Here is an 18351-nt window from a genome sequence, read left to right as displayed (position 1 = left end):
TAGGGAAGGCTGGATCACCACAAGAAAATTAGGTGCTGTCACCAAAAAGGGGAGACAATCCACATGATCTTTACTACTGGGTTACCCAAAATAGTAGATGAGGGCAAGCATCTCTTTTTAAAAGTATCCCCATTTTTAAATGAAAATGGAATGATAGAATTGGAATACCAGCATTTTGCAGCCTTCAATGATGACGCATTGTGCATTAATGACTGCTAACCCCATAAAGAGAGCTAGGGCAGGCATTCTGTCCCCCCACAGTCTTGCCAAAGAAATCAAACCTGAGTCCAATCCTGTCTCTGGTACCAGCCACCAATTTGCAGGCAGTATACCATGAGTGTGCAATCAGCAAAATGCAGACTGTGAGAATCAGTACAAGTCAAATGGCCTGGATTCTTCCACAAAGCAAGGGAAAGAAAGAAATGACCGGAAATACATAGATTAAAAGAAACTTAAATAACACATCAAAGTCCTGTAAATGGCCAGGGCTAAACTATAGTGCCTAGGGATGCACATGTGGTTGAAAAAAAACCCACTTAAAAATGCAAGGAATAGGAGCACCTGGGTGGCTCAGTCGGTTAAGTGTCCAACTCTTGATTTCGGCTCAGGTCATGATCTTGGGGTCTTGAGATTGAGCCCCGAGTCAGGCTCAGATTAAGATTCTCCCTCTCCCTCTGCTCCTCCCCCCTCTAAAAAATGCAAGGAACGACTAAAAAGATAAAGCCCTCCCTCCCAAATACGCATTGCAAAAATAGGAAAACATCAACATTTTTAAATGCAAGGAAGTGATTATTATAAAAGTTCGGTGAGTGCTCACTTGTGGGGCCAGGAAGGGACTGTGACTGGGGTTTCTGGGGTGGCCAGCAAGGTTCTGGTTCTTGAACTTTGGTGATTGTTGCATGAGTGTTTGTCTTAGAATAATTCATTAAGCCACACATTCGTGTTACTTCCGTATCTGTATTTCACTTAAAAAGGCTTTCAGAGGGAGGTGCGTAAGGGTGTGAGCAGACAGATATACCTAGTGTTTGTCAGAGGCACTTAACCTGATACCTGAGCGGTTACCTGCAGAGGAGGGGACTGTTAGGTTGAGACTTGAAGGAAAAGTCAGAGTTAACCAAGGGAAAGTGAGTAAAAAGCAGGACAGCATTCCAGGCCAAGGGAGCTGCGTGTGCAAAGGCCCGCAAGAGTGTGGTGCTTACAAGAGAGTGGCAAGAGATGAACCTAACAAGGACAGGCTCATCCAGACAGTGGGGTGCTTGTAAGCCATGTTTAAGATTGGGACTTGATCCTAACAGCAACAGGAATCCCAGTACACGTTTGTTCCTGCAGAAGGGTGTTCTTAAGCCATTGCTCTGCTCCCAGTGTGGAGATGGAATTAGGGGGGGATGAGAAGGGAGGTCAGTTGGGAGGCTGTCACAGTTGTCTTGTCTACATCTTAGCCTGAACCCGGTTGGTAGCAAGAGGGGAAGAAAAGGACAGATTTGAGGAGTATTTGAACAGTAGAATTGACAGGACTTGGCAACAAGGAAGTCAAAGGTGATGACCGGGCCTCTGGCTTGGGCACCCAGGTAGATGACTGTGCGCTTTCTAAGATAGAAATGCCCAGGGAAGGGTGGTCTGTAGAAAATAGCTGTTACACTTTGAGGGGCCTGGATAGCAGTCAGGTAGAGATCCCGGCAGGGAGTTGGATAGAGTGATCTGGGAGTCTAGCTAAGCAGTAGCTAAGCAATCTGAGCTGGAGCCACCGACGTGTCGATCATCCGCACAGAGGTGGCATTGGGAGCCATGGGACTGGTCGTGCTTCCCCAGGAACACAGTTGAGTAGGGGCCCAGCACAGAGCCCTGAGGTGCCAACATTGAAGGGATTGGGAGGGGAGGCAGCCAGCCACGTGGGAGGCAGCCAGGAGTGTGTGGAGTCCAGAGGCGAAGGGAACAGAGGGTGTAGAGACCAGAGTAGGGTGAGGTATGCTGAGAGGTCCGAAAATATGGCAGGCGAGTGCCTGCGGGACTCAGTGGCACGGAGATCACCCGCACTCTGTGGGAGCCAGCTTGGAGGGAGCAGTGGAGGCAGAAGCCATGCTGGGATGGGCCAAGAAGTGCAGGTGGCTATGGGACATGGGCTGTGGAGAGAAGAAAGTGGACGGGACAGAGGTCCACAGGCTTCCTAGAGGTTCTTTATTTTTTCTTCTTTTGTTTGCAAAGAAATTAGATGATTTTCCCAATGTTCTTGGTGTGGAAACTGGAGAGGGAGAGATGGAAGGTGCAGGGGAGGGAAGAGGGGAGAGCTCCAGAGCCAGGGGAGACCTTGGCCTTGGGCAGAGTCACCAGAGAGGCAGTGGGGAGGAGATGGGGAGGTGTGGACCCAGGTGAGTTTGTAGATTTGGTGGCTAAGAGTTGAGGAGTTTTTCAGCCAAAGGCTTGCATTTCCTTACAGTAAGGAAGGGAAGTCATCTGCTGAGGGGTGGTGGGGAAGTGTGGAGGAGGAGGTCTGCAGAGGGTGTAAAGTTTGTGAAAGAGGCATCACGAAGAGGAAAAGAGGGTGCGAGGAGCTGAGGTAGAAACAGTTATCAGCTGTAACTGGAATCTGGAGTTAGAAGCTAAGTCCGACCAGCCCTGTCTCTTAGCACCTCTGTAACCTCAGAAGAGCCACATAATCCTTTGAGCTTTGTGGTTCGTTTCCAAAAGGAGGTACCGATAAGTGCTGGCCCAGAGGATTGTCCGGACCCCACGGGAGAAGCCACGTAATGGTGAGCCGCGAGGTAAAGCACTGTGCCAGTGCCTCAGGGTTGTTCTCTGCAACGTCCAGGCCTTTCCTTTCTTCGCCTTCTCTTCCCGCTGCAGGCCTGGGTTGCCAACTATGAGAGACCCCGAATGAACGCCAACTCCCTGCTGGCCAGCCCCACGGGCCTCAGCCCCTACCTGCGCTTTGGCTGCCTCTCGAGCCGTCTCTTCTACTACCGCCTATGGGACCTGTATAAAAAGGTGAGGGCGCGGCGAGGGCAGCACGCCCTGCCCCGGTTGCGGGCCAGACACCCTGCAAAGAAGCCCTCCCCGCTGGCCCTGGTGGTGGGGACCGGGTTGTGGGTTCTGGGGGTGCTTATGTTTGTGTACAGTCCAGAGAAGATAGGGAGGAGTCACATCCTCCCTAGGATGACCACCTAAGAGGTGGCAGAACCCAGCGCCACCCAAACTGCTGATCTAAATAAACTCCAGGTATCAAGTAGAGCAGGACAGGCCGAAAAGCTGACCTCAGGGTGTGACCCTCCAGGTGGAAGATCTGCCGGGCAAGCGCTTGGGCTGGGAGGCGGGGAGGGCAAGGCTGGAACCAGTCCCAAGCGGAGGAGCACAGCAACCCTCTGTGGGGCTGGCGCAGAGCATTTAACGGGGGAGCCCAGGAGCAGTAACCTGCCTACCAGTAACGGGGAAGTGACCCGGGCTGAATGCGGGGCTGTCCTGTATGGACCATAGGCAAATAACCCTGTGGTAGTAGTGCACCTGCCCCCAGAAGGAAAGAGGGCGACACATCCAACTATCCGCATTCAGCAAGTCATCCTTACGTCTGTGTCGTTTCATGCTGTTTCCCTGTCCTTGCCTGTAGCAGGATTTTGTGGCGTGGGGTGGCTTTGCCAGTTTGGAATCTTGTGATTTTAGGAAAGTCATTATTTGCTTGGAGGCCTGGTCTGATCTTTTAATTCCCTCAAGGCCCCAGATCCAGGCTGTTGTAATCACTTATTTAACCAGAATCTAAACTGCGCATTTTTTATGCATGCATGCTGATGGGTAAACTCCTTTTGACTCTAGAAAATAGAGCCAAGCAGGCACCCTTGAGGACAAGGATCATGGGCCAGGCCTGGGGGGTTTGGTTCCCGGTGCACACAGCCAGGGAGTGCTGTGGGTTTCAGTCTGCAAGCACGCTGGGCCACTGCTAGGGCATGGTCCCCTCCATGTGTCTAGGGGTTTGGAACCACCACATTCGTAGCAGCTCCAGACTGCTCTGTGGGAGAGATCTGAGTGACATGGCGCCGAGAGCTGGGCCAGTGTTATATGCGTGTGCTACCCCCACCCCCAGGTGAAGCGGAACAGCACGCCCCCCCTCTCCCTGTTTGGGCAACTCCTATGGCGAGAGTTCTTCTACACGGCAGCCACCAACAACCCCAGGTTTGACCGAATGGAAGGGAACCCCATCTGCATCCAGATCCCCTGGGACCGCAACCCCGAGGCCCTGGCCAAGTGGGCCGAGGGCAAGACAGGCTTCCCTTGGATCGACGCCATCATGACCCAGCTGAGGCAGGAGGGCTGGATCCACCATCTGGCCCGGCATGCCGTGGCCTGTTTCCTCACCCGCGGGGACCTCTGGGTCAGCTGGGAGAGCGGGGTCCGGGTGAGTGCGCTCTCCGGGGAAGCTAGCCCATACCCTCTTGTCAGGCCCAGCAAGGGCAGCCTTCTTCTGGCCTGAGGCCTGGGGTGGGATCCCTGGATCCAGGGGATCCCCTCCAAATCCTTCTTGGTTTGCCCTCAGCAGAAGGGCTTCGGCTCTCTCTTCTCCATGGGCCATGTGGTAACTTGGGGAGCACCTGGCAGTAGGTCCCCATCAAGGCTGACTGTCTCACCCTCTCCCCATGTAGGTATTTGATGAGCTGCTCCTGGATGCAGATTTCAGCGTGAATGCGGGCAGCTGGATGTGGCTGTCCTGCAGTGCTTTCTTCCAGCAGTTCTTTCACTGCTACTGCCCTGTGGGCTTCGGCCGCCGCACAGACCCCAGCGGAGACTACATCAGGTGAGGCTGCGGTCCAGGCTCTCTGGCTCCTGGCTGCTGGGGCTGGCTCCTAAGATAAGATACCCGTGGCCCTTTGAAGGAGAGTCGCCGTGTGCTGACCAGTTGTCCGATGTGTGTGTTTCAGGCGATACCTGCCCATATTGAAAGGATTCCCCTCTCGATACATCTATGAGCCCTGGAATGCCCCCGAGTCCATTCAGAAGGCAGCCAAGTGCATCATTGGTGTGGACTACCCCCGGCCCATTGTCAACCATGCTGAGACCAGCCGGCTCAACATTGAGCGAATGAAGCAGATTTACCAGCAGCTCTCCCGCTACCGGGGACTCTGTAAGGAGCCACTACTCCCACCCCCCACCCCCCAGCTCACTGAAGAGAAGGACGTACCTGCGGGCTTTATGGGGATTTCCAGATATTTGCAAAGGGAGACCAGGTGCTCTCTTCTCAGCTCTTAAGTTGACCTGACTTCTCAGGGCACAGGGCACTGCAGGCTGGGCTGGATCAGGCCTCTCTTAATTGTGGCCAGTGGAGAGAGGTGGAACGTCAGAGTCATGGTCCAACACCCCCTGTCCCCTGTCACCCCATCTTGTCTTCAACTGCCCTGTGGCCCTCTGCAGTCCTGTGAGATGGCATTCTGATTGCTCCCGTGCCTCTCTCCCAGGTCTGCTGGCGTCCGTCCCTTCTTGTGTGGAAGACCTCAGCAACCCGGTGGCAGAGCCCAGCTCGGGCCAGACTGGGAGCATGAGCAGTGCAGGTGAGTAGCAGCTGGCCTCCTGTGGCCTGTGTCCGTCCAGAGGACACCACAGACCTACTGCCACTTGAGTCATTGAGGGCTCAGGACAAAAGCTGGAATGAGTCTGTGCCCCATATATAGAGCTTATATTCCACTTGGGAGAGACAAATAGTAAAGGAACCGTGCAAGATCATTTCAGATAACAGGTGCTTTTGGGGAAAATAAAATTGAATGACCTGGGGCGCCTGGGTGGCGCAGTTGGTTGAGCGACTGCCTTCGGCTCAGGTCATGATCCTGGAGTCCCGGGATCGAGTCCCACATCGGGCTCCCTGCTCACAGGGAGTCTCCTTCTCCCTCTGACCCTCCCCCTTCTCATGTGCTCTCTCTCTCAAATAAATAAATAAAATAAAATCTTAAAAAAAAAAAAATTGAATGACCTGTTACGAGAGTGGCCAGGGAAGGGGGATGGTACTTTAGATTGGAGTAGTGAGGGAACGCCAGTCTAAGCAGGGACCCAAGTCACAAGCAGAATCCGGCTTTCCGAGAACTGGGAGAAGAGCATTCCAGGCAAAGGGAATAACAAGAAAAGACAAGAGACAGAATGAGCTTAGCTCATGCAAGGAACAGAGGAAGGGAGCCAGTGTGGCTGGCATGTCTCGAGGGAGGAGCTGGAATGAGACGCGGACGAGCTGTGGCAGGAGCAGCATCCCCAGGCTCCACACCCATGAGGAGAAGTAGGATTCTGTCGTCGGTGCACTGAGAAGGCACTGCCGGCTGGTCAGCAGGGTGGAGGTGTGGGGATCTGATCTAGGTTGTCAGAAGCTCACTCTGCCTGCTGTGTGGAGGGGACAGTGTGGGCAGGGGTGAGGACAGGGAGGCTAGAAAGGAGGCAGCCGTGGTCGTCCAGGCAGGAGGTGGCAGCACAGGCCGGTGATGGGGCTGAATTCTTAACCTCCCCCACTCCTTGGCTCAGGGATAAATATCACTAAGATGAGACCAGCAAGAACTCCAGGGCTTTTTCTAGTTTGCCCAGCCAGGCTGGCTCCACAGACGAGGGTGCTGCTTCAGGAGGCTGATCCGGCATCATGGAGGGAATGCCTGACCCCCGGAGCAAGGGCAGCACACACGTCAACTCCCATCTCTGGCCTGGAGCCCGTGGGGCTTGGGGCCCAAAAGCTGGCCGTGCTGCCAGCATCCCGGGTCGTGCTCTCCTTAGACATTTCCGGGCAAGGTCACTGCTGAAAGGAAGGCTGAGGGGCAGGCCTGAGGAGGAACATGTTGGCATGGCTTCGATGCAGGCTCCCTGCCCCTTAAAGAGCTGCCACTGCCCAGTTTCAGGTCATTTTGGCTTGCTGCACAGTCTGTGTGACACTTGGACCTGCTTCCCTATAGGCCCAAGAGCACTACCCAGTGGCCCAGCGTCCCCCAAGCGCAAGTTGGAAGCAGCCGAGGAGCCACCGGGTGAAGAACTCAGCAAACGGGCCAGGGTGGCAGAGGTACCCGCCCCAGAGCTGCCGAGCAGGGATGTCTGAGAGTGAGTGACAGCAGCTTAGATTCACCTTTGGGAAGGAAGGTGGGAGAAGTGGGGCGTGGGTTTGGAGCTGAAGGTTAAAACCCAGCAAACTAGATTAAAACCGGGTGGGGATTGCATGATTTTTTTTTAGGATTTCAACTTTAAATTTCTATCATTCTGACTTGTATACCTTTTAAATTTTAAAAGGAAATTTAAAAGTAAAGCCTTTACCAACTAAGGAAAAAAATGTTTTTTGGCTCTTTCTACTTATCAAAGTGAGTCAAATCCAACAAAAAAGAAAGCAGAGCCCCGGAGGTGAAGCTGTGGGAGAAATGGCCCCGGGGCAGGGTCTGAGGAGGCTCCAGGACCGGCTGCCACCATGGACAGGCTCTGTCCCATAGGCAGGCCAGCGGAGGGCAGCACTCACCTTTGGAAGAAAGGCAGAGGGCTGTGTGTGGCGGGAGGCCCCGCCCCAGCTGAGGACCAGTAGAGTCTGGCTGCCCCTCATCTGTGCCTCTTAAAGCCACTCCTCCATTCTCACCTTCCTCGTGGCCGAGGCTCTGCACTTCCCTGTCAGCACTCAGCTTTCTTGGAAGCCCCCTGAATATCATTAAAAAATAAAAAATAAAAAATAAAAACTGGCTCCTTCCACAGAGGAGGAAGGACTTTCATGCCTTTCTTGGGGAAATTTAAATTACTCTTCTCTGTGAGTCATCTCAGGTGTTCTTTATGTACCACGTCTGCGTCATTAGACTGGAGAGTGATTTTTTTTCTCTGTGGAGCCAATTGATTCTTTTTTCCCTGACCCTTCCATTTCAGGGCCAGGTGGGGCCATCTGGTTTGAGTGTCTATGCTTGAGTGCTGGGTAAGACAGCAAGTGTTTGATGCTTGTGCCCTTTACCCTACTAGGCTCTTTGTCATAGACATTGCTGATAGATTTGTACTGGTTTGTTCTAGAAGCACCGGCACCCTTAGATACTACTAGATAGTATCTAAACCAATTCTCTCTTCGTTATCCCTTAGCTCTGTAGTACTAAGCAAAGTTCATTCTGTCTTACAAATCTGGAGCTTGCCAGGCTGGTACTCTGACTTTCAGGTGAGAAGATCAAAGAATACAGCGGTTAAATGTCTGGGTCAAAAAAAAAGTTGCTCAGTAAGCTAGTGGCATCCAATTCAGAATGAAATTGTTGTCAGCAGGTGTGTGAGGAAGGAGAACATAAGCATATAAGATGTGTTATGATGCCCATCCACAAGCATTTAACAGTCTGCTTAGAAAAAGAAGACAAATAACTTACAATTCCTAGACTGATGATCTAGACTGCACATGCTTACCTCAAGCCGGCTCTTGGTGGGTTGGGGTGATCAGGGAATGCGACACAGATGTTTACACTGGGGCTGAAAGGTGAGTTGGATTTAGGCCACAAGGAAAATAGCTTCAGGATCACATGATCTTATACAAATTACTTAACTGTTATGAGACTTCGCTCCTCACCTCTAAATTCAGTTGTTGCAAAGGTTAAATTTATTAAATATATCTGTCACGTAGGAGTGCATGGGGCTGTTAGGAGTAGGAGAGCTGACTGCCGTGGCTCAAGCAAATAGGGATTTATTTTTCTTCCCTAACAAGAGGCCCTGAGGTGGGCATTGCTTGGTGGTTCAGCAATGTCAGAGCCAGTTTTTCTGCGATTCTCTTGCTTCATGGTCTAAAGGTGGCTGCCACAGCCTCAGCCATCAATTCCTCATTCAAAGCAAGAAAGAAGAGGAATCGCAGAGACAGCTGTACTCATTCATCAATAAACACACACCAAGTTTTTGAGCACAGTTTGCTAGACACTGTTCTCATTGGGCTTTTGGGACATGCTGAACAAGACTGACAAAGGCCTTCCCTCTTGGGTACATCTTGGTGGAGGAAACACAATATACAAGTAGAGTCAAGAGGCTCCAAGTGGGTTGAAGAAAAATTAAAGTTGGTAAGGAGATAGAGAGTAAAGGTTGGGGCACAGTGGAGGTTTGCAATTTTATTAAGAAGATTGTCAGGGGATGCCTCTCTTCCTTTTTACCAAGAAAATAAAAGCTTTCCCAGAATACCCCTCCCCCAGCTTTTCACATTGGTCTCATGAGCCCAGACTAAGTCACAAAGCCGCCCCCAACATGGGAAGTGGGGATCCAGATTGTCAAGGATTGGCTTAGACATTGGTTTTCCAACTTGAGTAAGCAGTAGAATCCCCTAGAGGATTTGTTAAAACACAGATTGCTGGGCCCCACCTCCAGAATTTCTGATTCAGTAGGTCTGGGGTGGGGCCTGAGAATTTGCATTTCTAACAAGTTCCCAGCAGCTGATGATGCTGCTGTTCTGGGCCTGTACTTTGAGAATCACTGACTTAGAGCAATCATGATTCATTGTCTGCTTCTCAGTATAACACGGTGTCAGCCCATGAGCCACTGAACAAAATCTAGGTTTTGGTAGCAAGGAAGTGTGGATACTGGTAGACCGCTAACAGTGTCTAGGTAATATGCAAGGCAATTAGCCCAATGCCTGGCTCATAAGGTCATAAGTATCCAGTATTATTATTACAGGTATTGTTGTTATTTTAGAAGAATATAAGGCTACCGTTGGGTTGGATCATGAAGGGTCTTAAATGTCAGGCAGGTGAATCCTTGGTATACTCTGGACGCTAAGGAACATTTTGGAACAGGAGAGTGAAATGATCAAACTGGAATCTTGGAAGCATTGGGCTGGGTCCTGCAGAGGAAACAGCGGCAGCCGGGGGGCCAGCTGAGAGGCGATAGCCATGGCCCCAAGTGAAAACATTACAAGGGTGCAGAGGTCAGCCTGTCTCTGGCCTTGCTCTCCAGGAAATAATTCTTCTGCCTGTTGGGATCTTCAGGACTGATTCTCAAGGCTTGCCGTGCCCTTCATCATGGCTAATTGCTCAGAAGTGAGGGCCAGGAGGCCAGAGGACAAGACAGACTGGAGAAGAAGTCATGTGTTCTTTGGAAACCCTGAGCGAAGAGAGTATACTTGTGTTTCTCTGTCCGCTGCCGGTAGTGCCTCGCCCTCAGGGCGTTCAGCCTCCCCATCAGTAAAACAGAATAGCATCTTGTCACCTGCCCTGCCCTGCCCATCGAGCATACACGGCAGGGGAAGAAAATGTAAAACCATACGCACACAAAGCCTTTGAACAAATAAATGCACCACGGAGATGAAATCACGTTCCCATCTTGCCCACGCTTCTCAGGGCGTCTTGGATTGTATTTTTGTTACGTTTGTCAGAGGCAGCACTCTGGGCTAAGCGGACCACGCAGCTGTGGCCACATGGCCTAAGCTGACACCGTGTTATACTGAGAAGCAGACTTGCCCCTTCTCCCCTCGTCTCTCAGTCAGTTTTAGTTGTGTGCCTTGGAGCAGGGTACTTAGCCTTTCTGTGACGCTGTATCTGTAAAGTATGACTAATCAATCTTTACCAGCCTGAAGGCTCCATCCTGAACCTTTTGAGGCCCTGTTTAGCTCTGAGCTCTATCGTTTCGTGGTTCTGTTATTTCTAGTGCCTCAGACCTGTGGCAGTTCACAGGGCAGACAATGATTTACAGTGTAAAACACGCCCTGATAATCAGTAGGTTTCATGCTTACCTAAAACCCACACCGATGTCTGTTCTGCATCTGGTTTTATTGTACAGTGTTCACTAAATGGAAAAATAAGCCAGTCCCCAAATAGCTATCATTTCAGAGGCTTCCCCATAATCCGCAAAGCTGCTGACTGCCCAGGATTCCATTAGCCTCCAATTGTGTACAGATTTTTCTTATTGGTCCAAACATTTTACCATGGGGAACCAGCTCACGTGATCCGTGTGCCTGTCAGCTGGTACACCGCGATCTGTTGAGAGAAGCCCCATTGAATACAAAAGGCTCCTGGCCAAGGATCGCCCCTCCCCTCCCCTGCCCACAGTTCACAGAGCTGGGTTAGACCTGGAGCTTCACTGCGGAAAGCCTGACCTCTGGGATCGCCTCGTCATTTTGGCACTTCTTCAGTTGTGTATCCCTCCTTACGTGAACCAGCGTGTGTGAAAGGCAGTGGGCAGTCTGAAATGCAACACAGTGGAAGTGGACACTGTGGTATCCGGGCTTCCCGCTCAGACCAGGCAGCGCGCTGCCGTCCTGCCGCTCACGGCCTGGGTGCCTTTGCCCGCCGAGCTGCCTCCCCTCTTCACTTCTCACCATGGAAATGAGAAGTTGGGACACATGGTGGTGTCCCTTTGCACTGCCTTCCACCCTGTCCCCAGTAGCTGTTGGCTGACTGACGTCCCCTCCCTGTTGCTGTAGGATTTGTATGGTGCAGGAAGGGAAAGTGTGTTGTTGACATGAGGAAAGAGACGGAGCTGAGAGCCCAGCTTTGTACCCCATCCTGGCCCATCAGAGCCCAGCTGAACCTCTGTTCTTCCCTGTTCCTAACTTGGAGCCTGTAGCAAGCCTTCTGCTCCTTTCAAGCTGCTGGGCCCTGAGACTTGGTTACCGGCTCCAAACGAAGTTTCCGCCAACCTTGAGCTGTTGCGAATCCTCTGCTGACGCAAGCTCCTGTGTGCGCTTCATCCGCACACCTGTCCTAGGCTAGGATCAGGGACATGGTGGCCTCACACACTGGGCTTTCTTGTTAGCATCTGGTACACAGGTACCCGGGGGGTAATCTTAACACTGGGTGCACTGAGGGAGGCAGTATTAACCCGCTTTGTGTTCCAGCAGCTGCTTCTGGGGTTCTTGTGTTTAATGACAGGTCGAAAGAATTGGACAATTGAGAGATTGATTTTTCAGCAATGTTTCATGAGTTGATTTTTCCCTTGGTGCTTCCCCCAAGCTGTTCTTCCCTTTCTTTTAGTGCTGCTGTCATCACTTTCCTGCAGGGCCTCATTTCATTTTCCCAGCCCCTTTTTTCAGCAGACTTACGCTCTGGCTTGAGAACAAGAGCACAGGAACTGTCTAGTTATCTGCTGATCAAGCAGCTTGAGGAACTAGTTGACTAGGCCTTTGACTAACTTTGTGGACAAGAACAAGCTCGTTCTTCCAAACCTTGGTGTTCTGTGTTTGTGGTTTTGAACCGGTCATAGAGGGACTTGGGTCACGGGGGCTTATCCATGGCCACACACTATCAGCTCCCTTCCCGAGCCTGCCCCATAATACAATTATGCCCAAGTCAGCATGGGTCTGAAGTGTTAGCCTTATAACCACCTGACTGCTTCCTTTCTCAGTTTAGGCATTTGTTGTTTTCCTTTGGAAAATGTTGAATTGTGATGCGGAGTACTTGAGCTGACAAATGCATTGCTCGGATTTTAGATGTGGAGGCAACAGGGTATATCTTAGGCTCTCGTAGTAGACTGGAATTCCCACTCGTTACCAGTGTATGCCAGATAAAAAAGGGAAATGTTGCACATGAAAGAACATAGCCTCTTGATTATCATACTTTAAAGTACATGAGATTCATTATAAGCCTAATTCGAATTCAGTGAATGCTGTCAACAGATTGTATGATGGGTCGTTTTCACTGTGGGGTGTAAAAGAATCACCAAGAAAGTTGACAGGCAAAGCATATTAGAAAATAATCTTATAAATTTGATTAAAGATGCTCACAAAGTCACCTGATTCAAAAATAGTGTTTGCTATACATTCAGTGACCTGGGAAGTCTTAGGCATTCCCCAAGAAAACTTAATAAAGATGAACAGCTAAAAAAGAAAGAGAGAGAGAAAGGATCCTGATGCTTTTTGGTAAAAAGACCGTCTAAGTATTTGAATTAAACCTGTCCCTGAAAAGGGCATTTTTAACCAAAAGCTAGCCAATGCGGTTAGCAAGTACATGGATCCATTATTCACATGATCTCAGGAGTGAAGGCAGGGGGCTCTTGTCCGCTCTTCCATAAAGGCCCCATACAGACCCTGGACAGCCACTGTGGAGTGCCATTGACCAATGAAATAAGTGCACGTCTCTTTCCTTGTAGGATCAAAATGGAGAGGGAGCCTGGAAGTCCTTAGTCTGTTAACACATACCCAGTATCCTCTGAGCCACTCACCTTCTGTTGCTAAGCCCTAGCTCTATAAGCAACTATTGGAAGCACTTAGAGACAAATTTGCCAGAAGCTATGAAGATCACTGGCTACAATTAAACAATTTGCCTACACAGTTAGATTGCCAGGTGTTTGATCAGAGAATCTGGAAAAGAGGAGGCTTTTTCTCTCCCTAGTTACAAAGACTTCATTGCTTCAAACTCTAGATCAGTCCTGTCAGATCTACCATGCATGCCCCAAGTATAATTTTAAATTTCTAGTAACTAAATTGAGAAATAAGTGAAATTAATTTAGTAATATATTTTTTTCCAGCCATATGTAGGCATTAGTTCGCAAATCCTATTGGTGTTACCCATGCTTGGGAGAGTCTGATAAAGGTTGGAGCCTCCCCAGAAAGTGGTAGCTATTCACACACACAGGAGAATGCACCGATCTTCAAGGGCCTCATGGATTGCCCCTTAAGCCTATCCTTGGACCACTAAAGAGTCCAAGAACCCCAGAGTAAGAGCCTGTGTTCTAAGGAATCTTTATGCACTCTTTATCTTCCCCTATCCAAAAAGGTGGAGAAAACACGATAAACAGAGGTATCGGGAAAAGGACCTGTTCCAGTATGCTCTCCAATCCTGAAATTTGCAGTTTCAGAAGCAAAGTCATCTCTGGCTTAACAGAGGCCAGAGCGAGACCTGTGTGTAAAATATATTATCACAGCATGTCTCAATAAACATGTGCATGTTTTAGAAACTGATATATTTATTTATAGGAAAAACATGGCTAGCTTATTATGGTACAAGCTTAAAGGAAAATATTTATTGAAAATAATACATATGTTAAAGAATGAGGCACTCACTACTAACCCATTCAGGTACCCGCCCTTACGTTTGCTCTTTATATTCCCTAGCTTCTAGATAACTTATCATCGTCCAGATAAAATCTTCACATTTCACATTTGTCTTCAAAGGGTTGCATGTGTCAGAAGACTGATTTTGAATCTCTGACTCTAGTGTCTTTGACTCTTCAGAGCATTTTTCCCTCTTCTGTTAGATTCCGAAGTTCCATTTATGTTGCTCGGATGTGTATTGGCCTTCATGCCACCATGTTGAGTTTCCTTTTATATCCTCTGTAAGTCTTGATGAGCAATACTATGATAGAGAGATTGCTTCATGGTAAAACTACGAGTGCTGGCATCAGACCTGAGTTTCCTGGCTTGGCTCGGCGACTTTTGATGCTATCATCCTGGGCCACTTGTCCTCGCTACCTTCTGTTTTCTCATCTGTAAAAATGGAGACCATATCTTCAGGATTAACAGGATCGCAAGCTATATTAGATTGTGAGGGCAGCAATTGTAAGGTGCCACTGACTGGGGGACTTCCAACAGCAGAAACGTATTCTCTTGCAGTTCTGAGGACTTGACATCTGATAGCAAGGTGCTGGCAGGTTGGTTTCCTTCGAGGCCTCTCTCTCTCCGGGGCTTGTAGGTGGCTGCCTTCTTTCTGTGTGTGCCTGTGTCCTAATCTCGTCTTATAAGGTCACCAGTCATATGGGATTGGGCCCTCCCCTAATCACCTCATTTTACTTAATTACCTGATTAAGGACCTTTTCTCCAAATCACATTATGTGGCACTGGGGCTTAGGCCTTTAACATATGAATTTGGGGGAGGACACAGTTCAGCCATAATACAACTGTATAGGGGTGCCTGGGTGGCTCAGTTGGTTAAGCGTCTGCCTTTGGTTCAGGTCATGATCCCGGGGTCCTGGGATCGAGCCCCGCATCGGGCTCCCTGCTTCTCCCTTTCCCTCTGCTACTCCCCCTGCTTGTGTTCTCTCTCTGTCAAATAAATTAATAAAATCTTTAAAAAAAAAAATACAACTGTATAGTGCCTGACCACCCCTAGGTACAGTGAACCTTATCATCATCTGCTTCACCATCATTTAAACTTACAGACCTTTAATGGAACCCCGTGTCTCTGTACACTCTCAGATACACTAGAACTATTTAAGCAGACAACCCAGCATTATGACTGGCTTACCCTGTCCTCTGTTAGCAGGCATGAGGCCATTGCTTCCCTCTGCTCCAAGTTCAGGATGTTATAAATATTGAAAATGACTCCTCCTTGTGTCTCTGTGATACTTGCCCCCCCCCCGCCCCCATCTTCTCACACAGTGCCAGGGTTCTTTTATCTGTATGTGGAAATGTGCTCACCTGCTGATTCTAAACTCAGTCATTGCCTTCGTCTTCAAATTACTGGTCCCAGCTGGCTTCTCTTCTCCAGCTTGTTTTCTGAGTGTCTCTGGCAGCCGCCACTGTGCCTCGATTTGAAAACTGCCCTTGTCCTCTGAGCGAGTATCACCCAAGGCCTCAGGTGAGTCCATATGGCCTCCTCCCCCTGCCCTGAGCCCTGGAACCAGGGAGGCTCAGAGGGCCTGCAGGGGGAGCTTGTCCTACATCAATGCCTCCGAGGGGCAGTGATCAGGCCCCCGGTGGCATCCCAGGTACTGTGGCCCATGCAGTTCACGCCAGGCTCTTCCTAGTTCCCGGTCTGAGTGTCCCCAGAGAAGTAGCCTGAGGAGCTTGTGTCCCCAGGCAACGAGCAGCCTCCTGAGCACTCCTTTGTGCCCTTGTTTTTCTCTTTCAGCCGCAGCACTGTAGCTCCGTGAGTGAAGCCTGGGAGCCCGAGCAGCCGCCACGGCAGCAGAGTGCGACCTGCAGCAAAGCTGATCACCGACGGAGACGGAGCGAACATGTGTGCATGTGTGTACGCGTGTGCGGGGGAAGGAGTGGTGTGCCTGTTTGCGTGTGCATGCATCTGTTTACACTCTTGTGATTCTGATCACTGCTTGGGCTGGAGGAGTACATGTAGCAGCTTCGCCTCAGCCTCCAGACATGAGGCTGAAGGTCATGGCAGTGACTTTCAGCCAGACCTGCCCCTGGGAGCCAGCTGCCTTGTCCAAATAGAAGAGTAGTGGGACCCTAGCTGGGATTCTGGCATCTGCCCCACCCCACCCCACCCCTCTCTCATCACAGCAGACTGAGGAGCGGGAGGGCGACATTGCTGGCTTCTGTCCAGAGCATAGGATTCTAGAAGCAGCCAGGGCCCTGCAGTGTTCCTGCTTTATGACGTGGAAGGCTGGGCAGGCTGGAGGAGACAGATGCTGTCCAGATACAATCACCTGGTCTGGCTTCTTCCTTATTTTAAAATTTCCTGCCACTGGGTCCTCCAGAGCCCTCTCAGGCATCTGGGACTGAGCATGAGGCTGTAAACAGATCTGAAAACTTGCCACCATCATAGGGAGGTACACCCAGATATCTGACTAGTGTGCCGTGTACACAGTACTGTAGACGCCAGCCTAAAAAGTGCATCCACCTTTCTGGGGCTGAAAACCTCAGGTTAGGAATTGAATCCCAGCTTTTACTGTTCCTTCCTCAGAAGCTGAGCGCCAGCCTCAGCGCTGACTGTGGAGACTCAGTGCCTCCACCGGGAAGAAGCCAGGTTCGGGTGGCAGAAAGCCCCCTGGCTCCCCTGGCCGCACTGCAGCACCGCCACTGAGGTCAGCTGACACCCAGCTGGGAAAGCCATTCTGTCCCGTGGTCTGTAGGCTTTTGGGGCCTGCCTGGGACTGATCAGCATCCAAGCTGCCATATCAGCTCTCCCAGTAGCTGGACACCAAGGACCCCGGCAGGTGTCCTCGGGTGGGAACTGCCAGGACAGTTGGGAAATGTCCGAGTAGAGACCTCACCCAGCACACCAACCCTTCCAGAAGCAGCAGGTGGGAGGTTTGACCCAGAGAAGCCAAGGCCTTGCATTCCAGGAGTGGCCTAGCCTCCCACCTCGACCCTCCCACTGTCGAAGGCCTATGTGAAGAAAGACATAATGAAAAGGACTGTGTGGTCAGCTGGAGCAAGTCTTCCTTCCACCCTGTGGCCTGCACTTGAGCCACAAAGTGTGTGTGTTTGTGTGTGTGCGCGCACGTGCGTGCGTGTGTGTACGTACAGGTGCGTGTGTAACTGAGAGGCTAGTTGCTCTTTGGATTTTTGTCCTCATGTGTAACATTAAGCTGGCCTCTGGGCCTTTTCCTCTCTACCTCCCCTGTGACCTTTCCCTAGCCTCATAGCTGTTAACTGCCTTGGCCCTTGCCCTGTCCCTCGTTGTTCTTCTCTGTCCTCGGACCAGAACCCTGGGGTCAGGCCTCTGTTCCCTCAGCTGTCCAGCACCTTGACAGGCTTCTTCCTGAGATGTCCTCAGGTTTTCTCAGCCAGAGAGCTGCTTTAGAGTCCAACTGTTGTATGTATGTCACCCCCACTAGAAATGTCCCGTAATCATGTGGGGGAAGCAGGGCGCGGGTGATGGTGTCTTTTCAGAGCATTGAGTTGGGGTCTTCCCTGTTCCCCTAGCCCCAGCCAGAAAGAAAGAGAATTGGGGGCTGTTGCCAGAAGAGGAGGAGAGCGAGTCTGGAAGGGCTATTTTGAGAAACTGAGAATGCCCGAGGGCTTGGGGCCAGAGTCAGGATTTGTTTAGCAGCACCTGCAAATACCAGGATGTTTCCCTTTTCCTGCCTATTAGATGATGGCCCTTTTCCCTGAGGTACAAGTTGGCGGGACCACCTCCCCCTCCTTCACCATCCCTGGCAAGCTGGCCCATTCCCAGTGGAATAGAGCAGTCCACTCCTGGAGCTGGGAGGGTGGGGGTAAGGGGAGGGTGCATCCAGTGGCCCAGAGCTCCACGATGGCTTCATGCCTCCCCTCTTCTGGCCCAGGTGTCCCCGGGGCTGCCACAGAACATTGACCCAAATCCTAATCCAAGGGCCAGCATGGGGAAGAGATGGTCGCAGGCAAAATGCACTTTATACAGAGATTTTCTTATTACTGGGAAGGTGTGTTTCTCCCACAGTTTGTGAATATTCACTTGTTTCATAAATGTCTGATCCTGTCTGAGCAAAGCTGTGTTGTCATCAATCTTGTGGGAGGTCTGGGAAGGAGTCGGTAAGGCTGAGCCTGAATGAAGCCTTATGCCAGACCATCTTGGTTCTGCTGGAACCAGGAGTTTCTCACCTCTCCTCAGACTCGGCAGGGAGGAGAGTGATGGATAGAGATGGAGGAAGCAGGAGGCCCCTAGGTGAGCAGGCAGGACAGACTAGTGGCAGCTCCAGAGCTTGGCCAGAGTTGGGGGTGGGGGCGGTTAGTCATCAGAATGGTACAGAGCACTCCAGGCCCAGGATGAGGTTCCTGAGTGCTATCCTGCAGTGACTCAGCCTCTTGGGCCACCTAAAGCCCCAGGGCCGACC

The 18351-nt window shown here is 50.8% G+C and overlaps 1 protein-coding gene across 2 annotated transcripts in view; it reads left to right on the top strand.

Annotated features, from left to right (window-relative positions):
* CRY2 (cryptochrome circadian regulator 2) overlaps positions 1 to 17729 on the top strand; it is a 35052-nt gene extending 17323 nt beyond the window's left edge. For both annotated transcript variants that reach the window (XM_028111205.2, XM_028111206.2), the window contains 7 exons: positions 2842 to 2982; positions 4070 to 4381; positions 4626 to 4777; positions 4902 to 5104; positions 5436 to 5528; positions 6900 to 7041; positions 15705 to 17729. In XM_028111205.2, coding sequence (XP_027967006.1) covers positions 2842 to 2982; positions 4070 to 4381; positions 4626 to 4777; positions 4902 to 5104; positions 5436 to 5528; positions 6900 to 7039 — 1041 coding nt within the window. In that variant the 3' untranslated portion in view covers positions 7040 to 7041; positions 15705 to 17729. The remainder of the gene's footprint in view (positions 1 to 2841; positions 2983 to 4069; positions 4382 to 4625; positions 4778 to 4901; positions 5105 to 5435; positions 5529 to 6899; positions 7042 to 15704) is intronic.
* The last annotated feature ends 622 nt before the right edge of the window (positions 17730 to 18351 follow it).

This window comes from Eumetopias jubatus, unplaced genomic scaffold, assembly GCF_037043125.1.
Source record: "Eumetopias jubatus isolate StellerSeaLion01/CBP00866 unplaced genomic scaffold, mEumJub1_p1.0 scaffold_13, whole genome shotgun sequence".
In the NCBI taxonomy this organism is placed as follows: Eukaryota; Metazoa; Chordata; class Mammalia; order Carnivora; family Otariidae; genus Eumetopias; species Eumetopias jubatus.
Note: the sequence above shows the minus strand (reverse complement) of the source record. Positions and strands in the feature narration are given on the sequence as shown.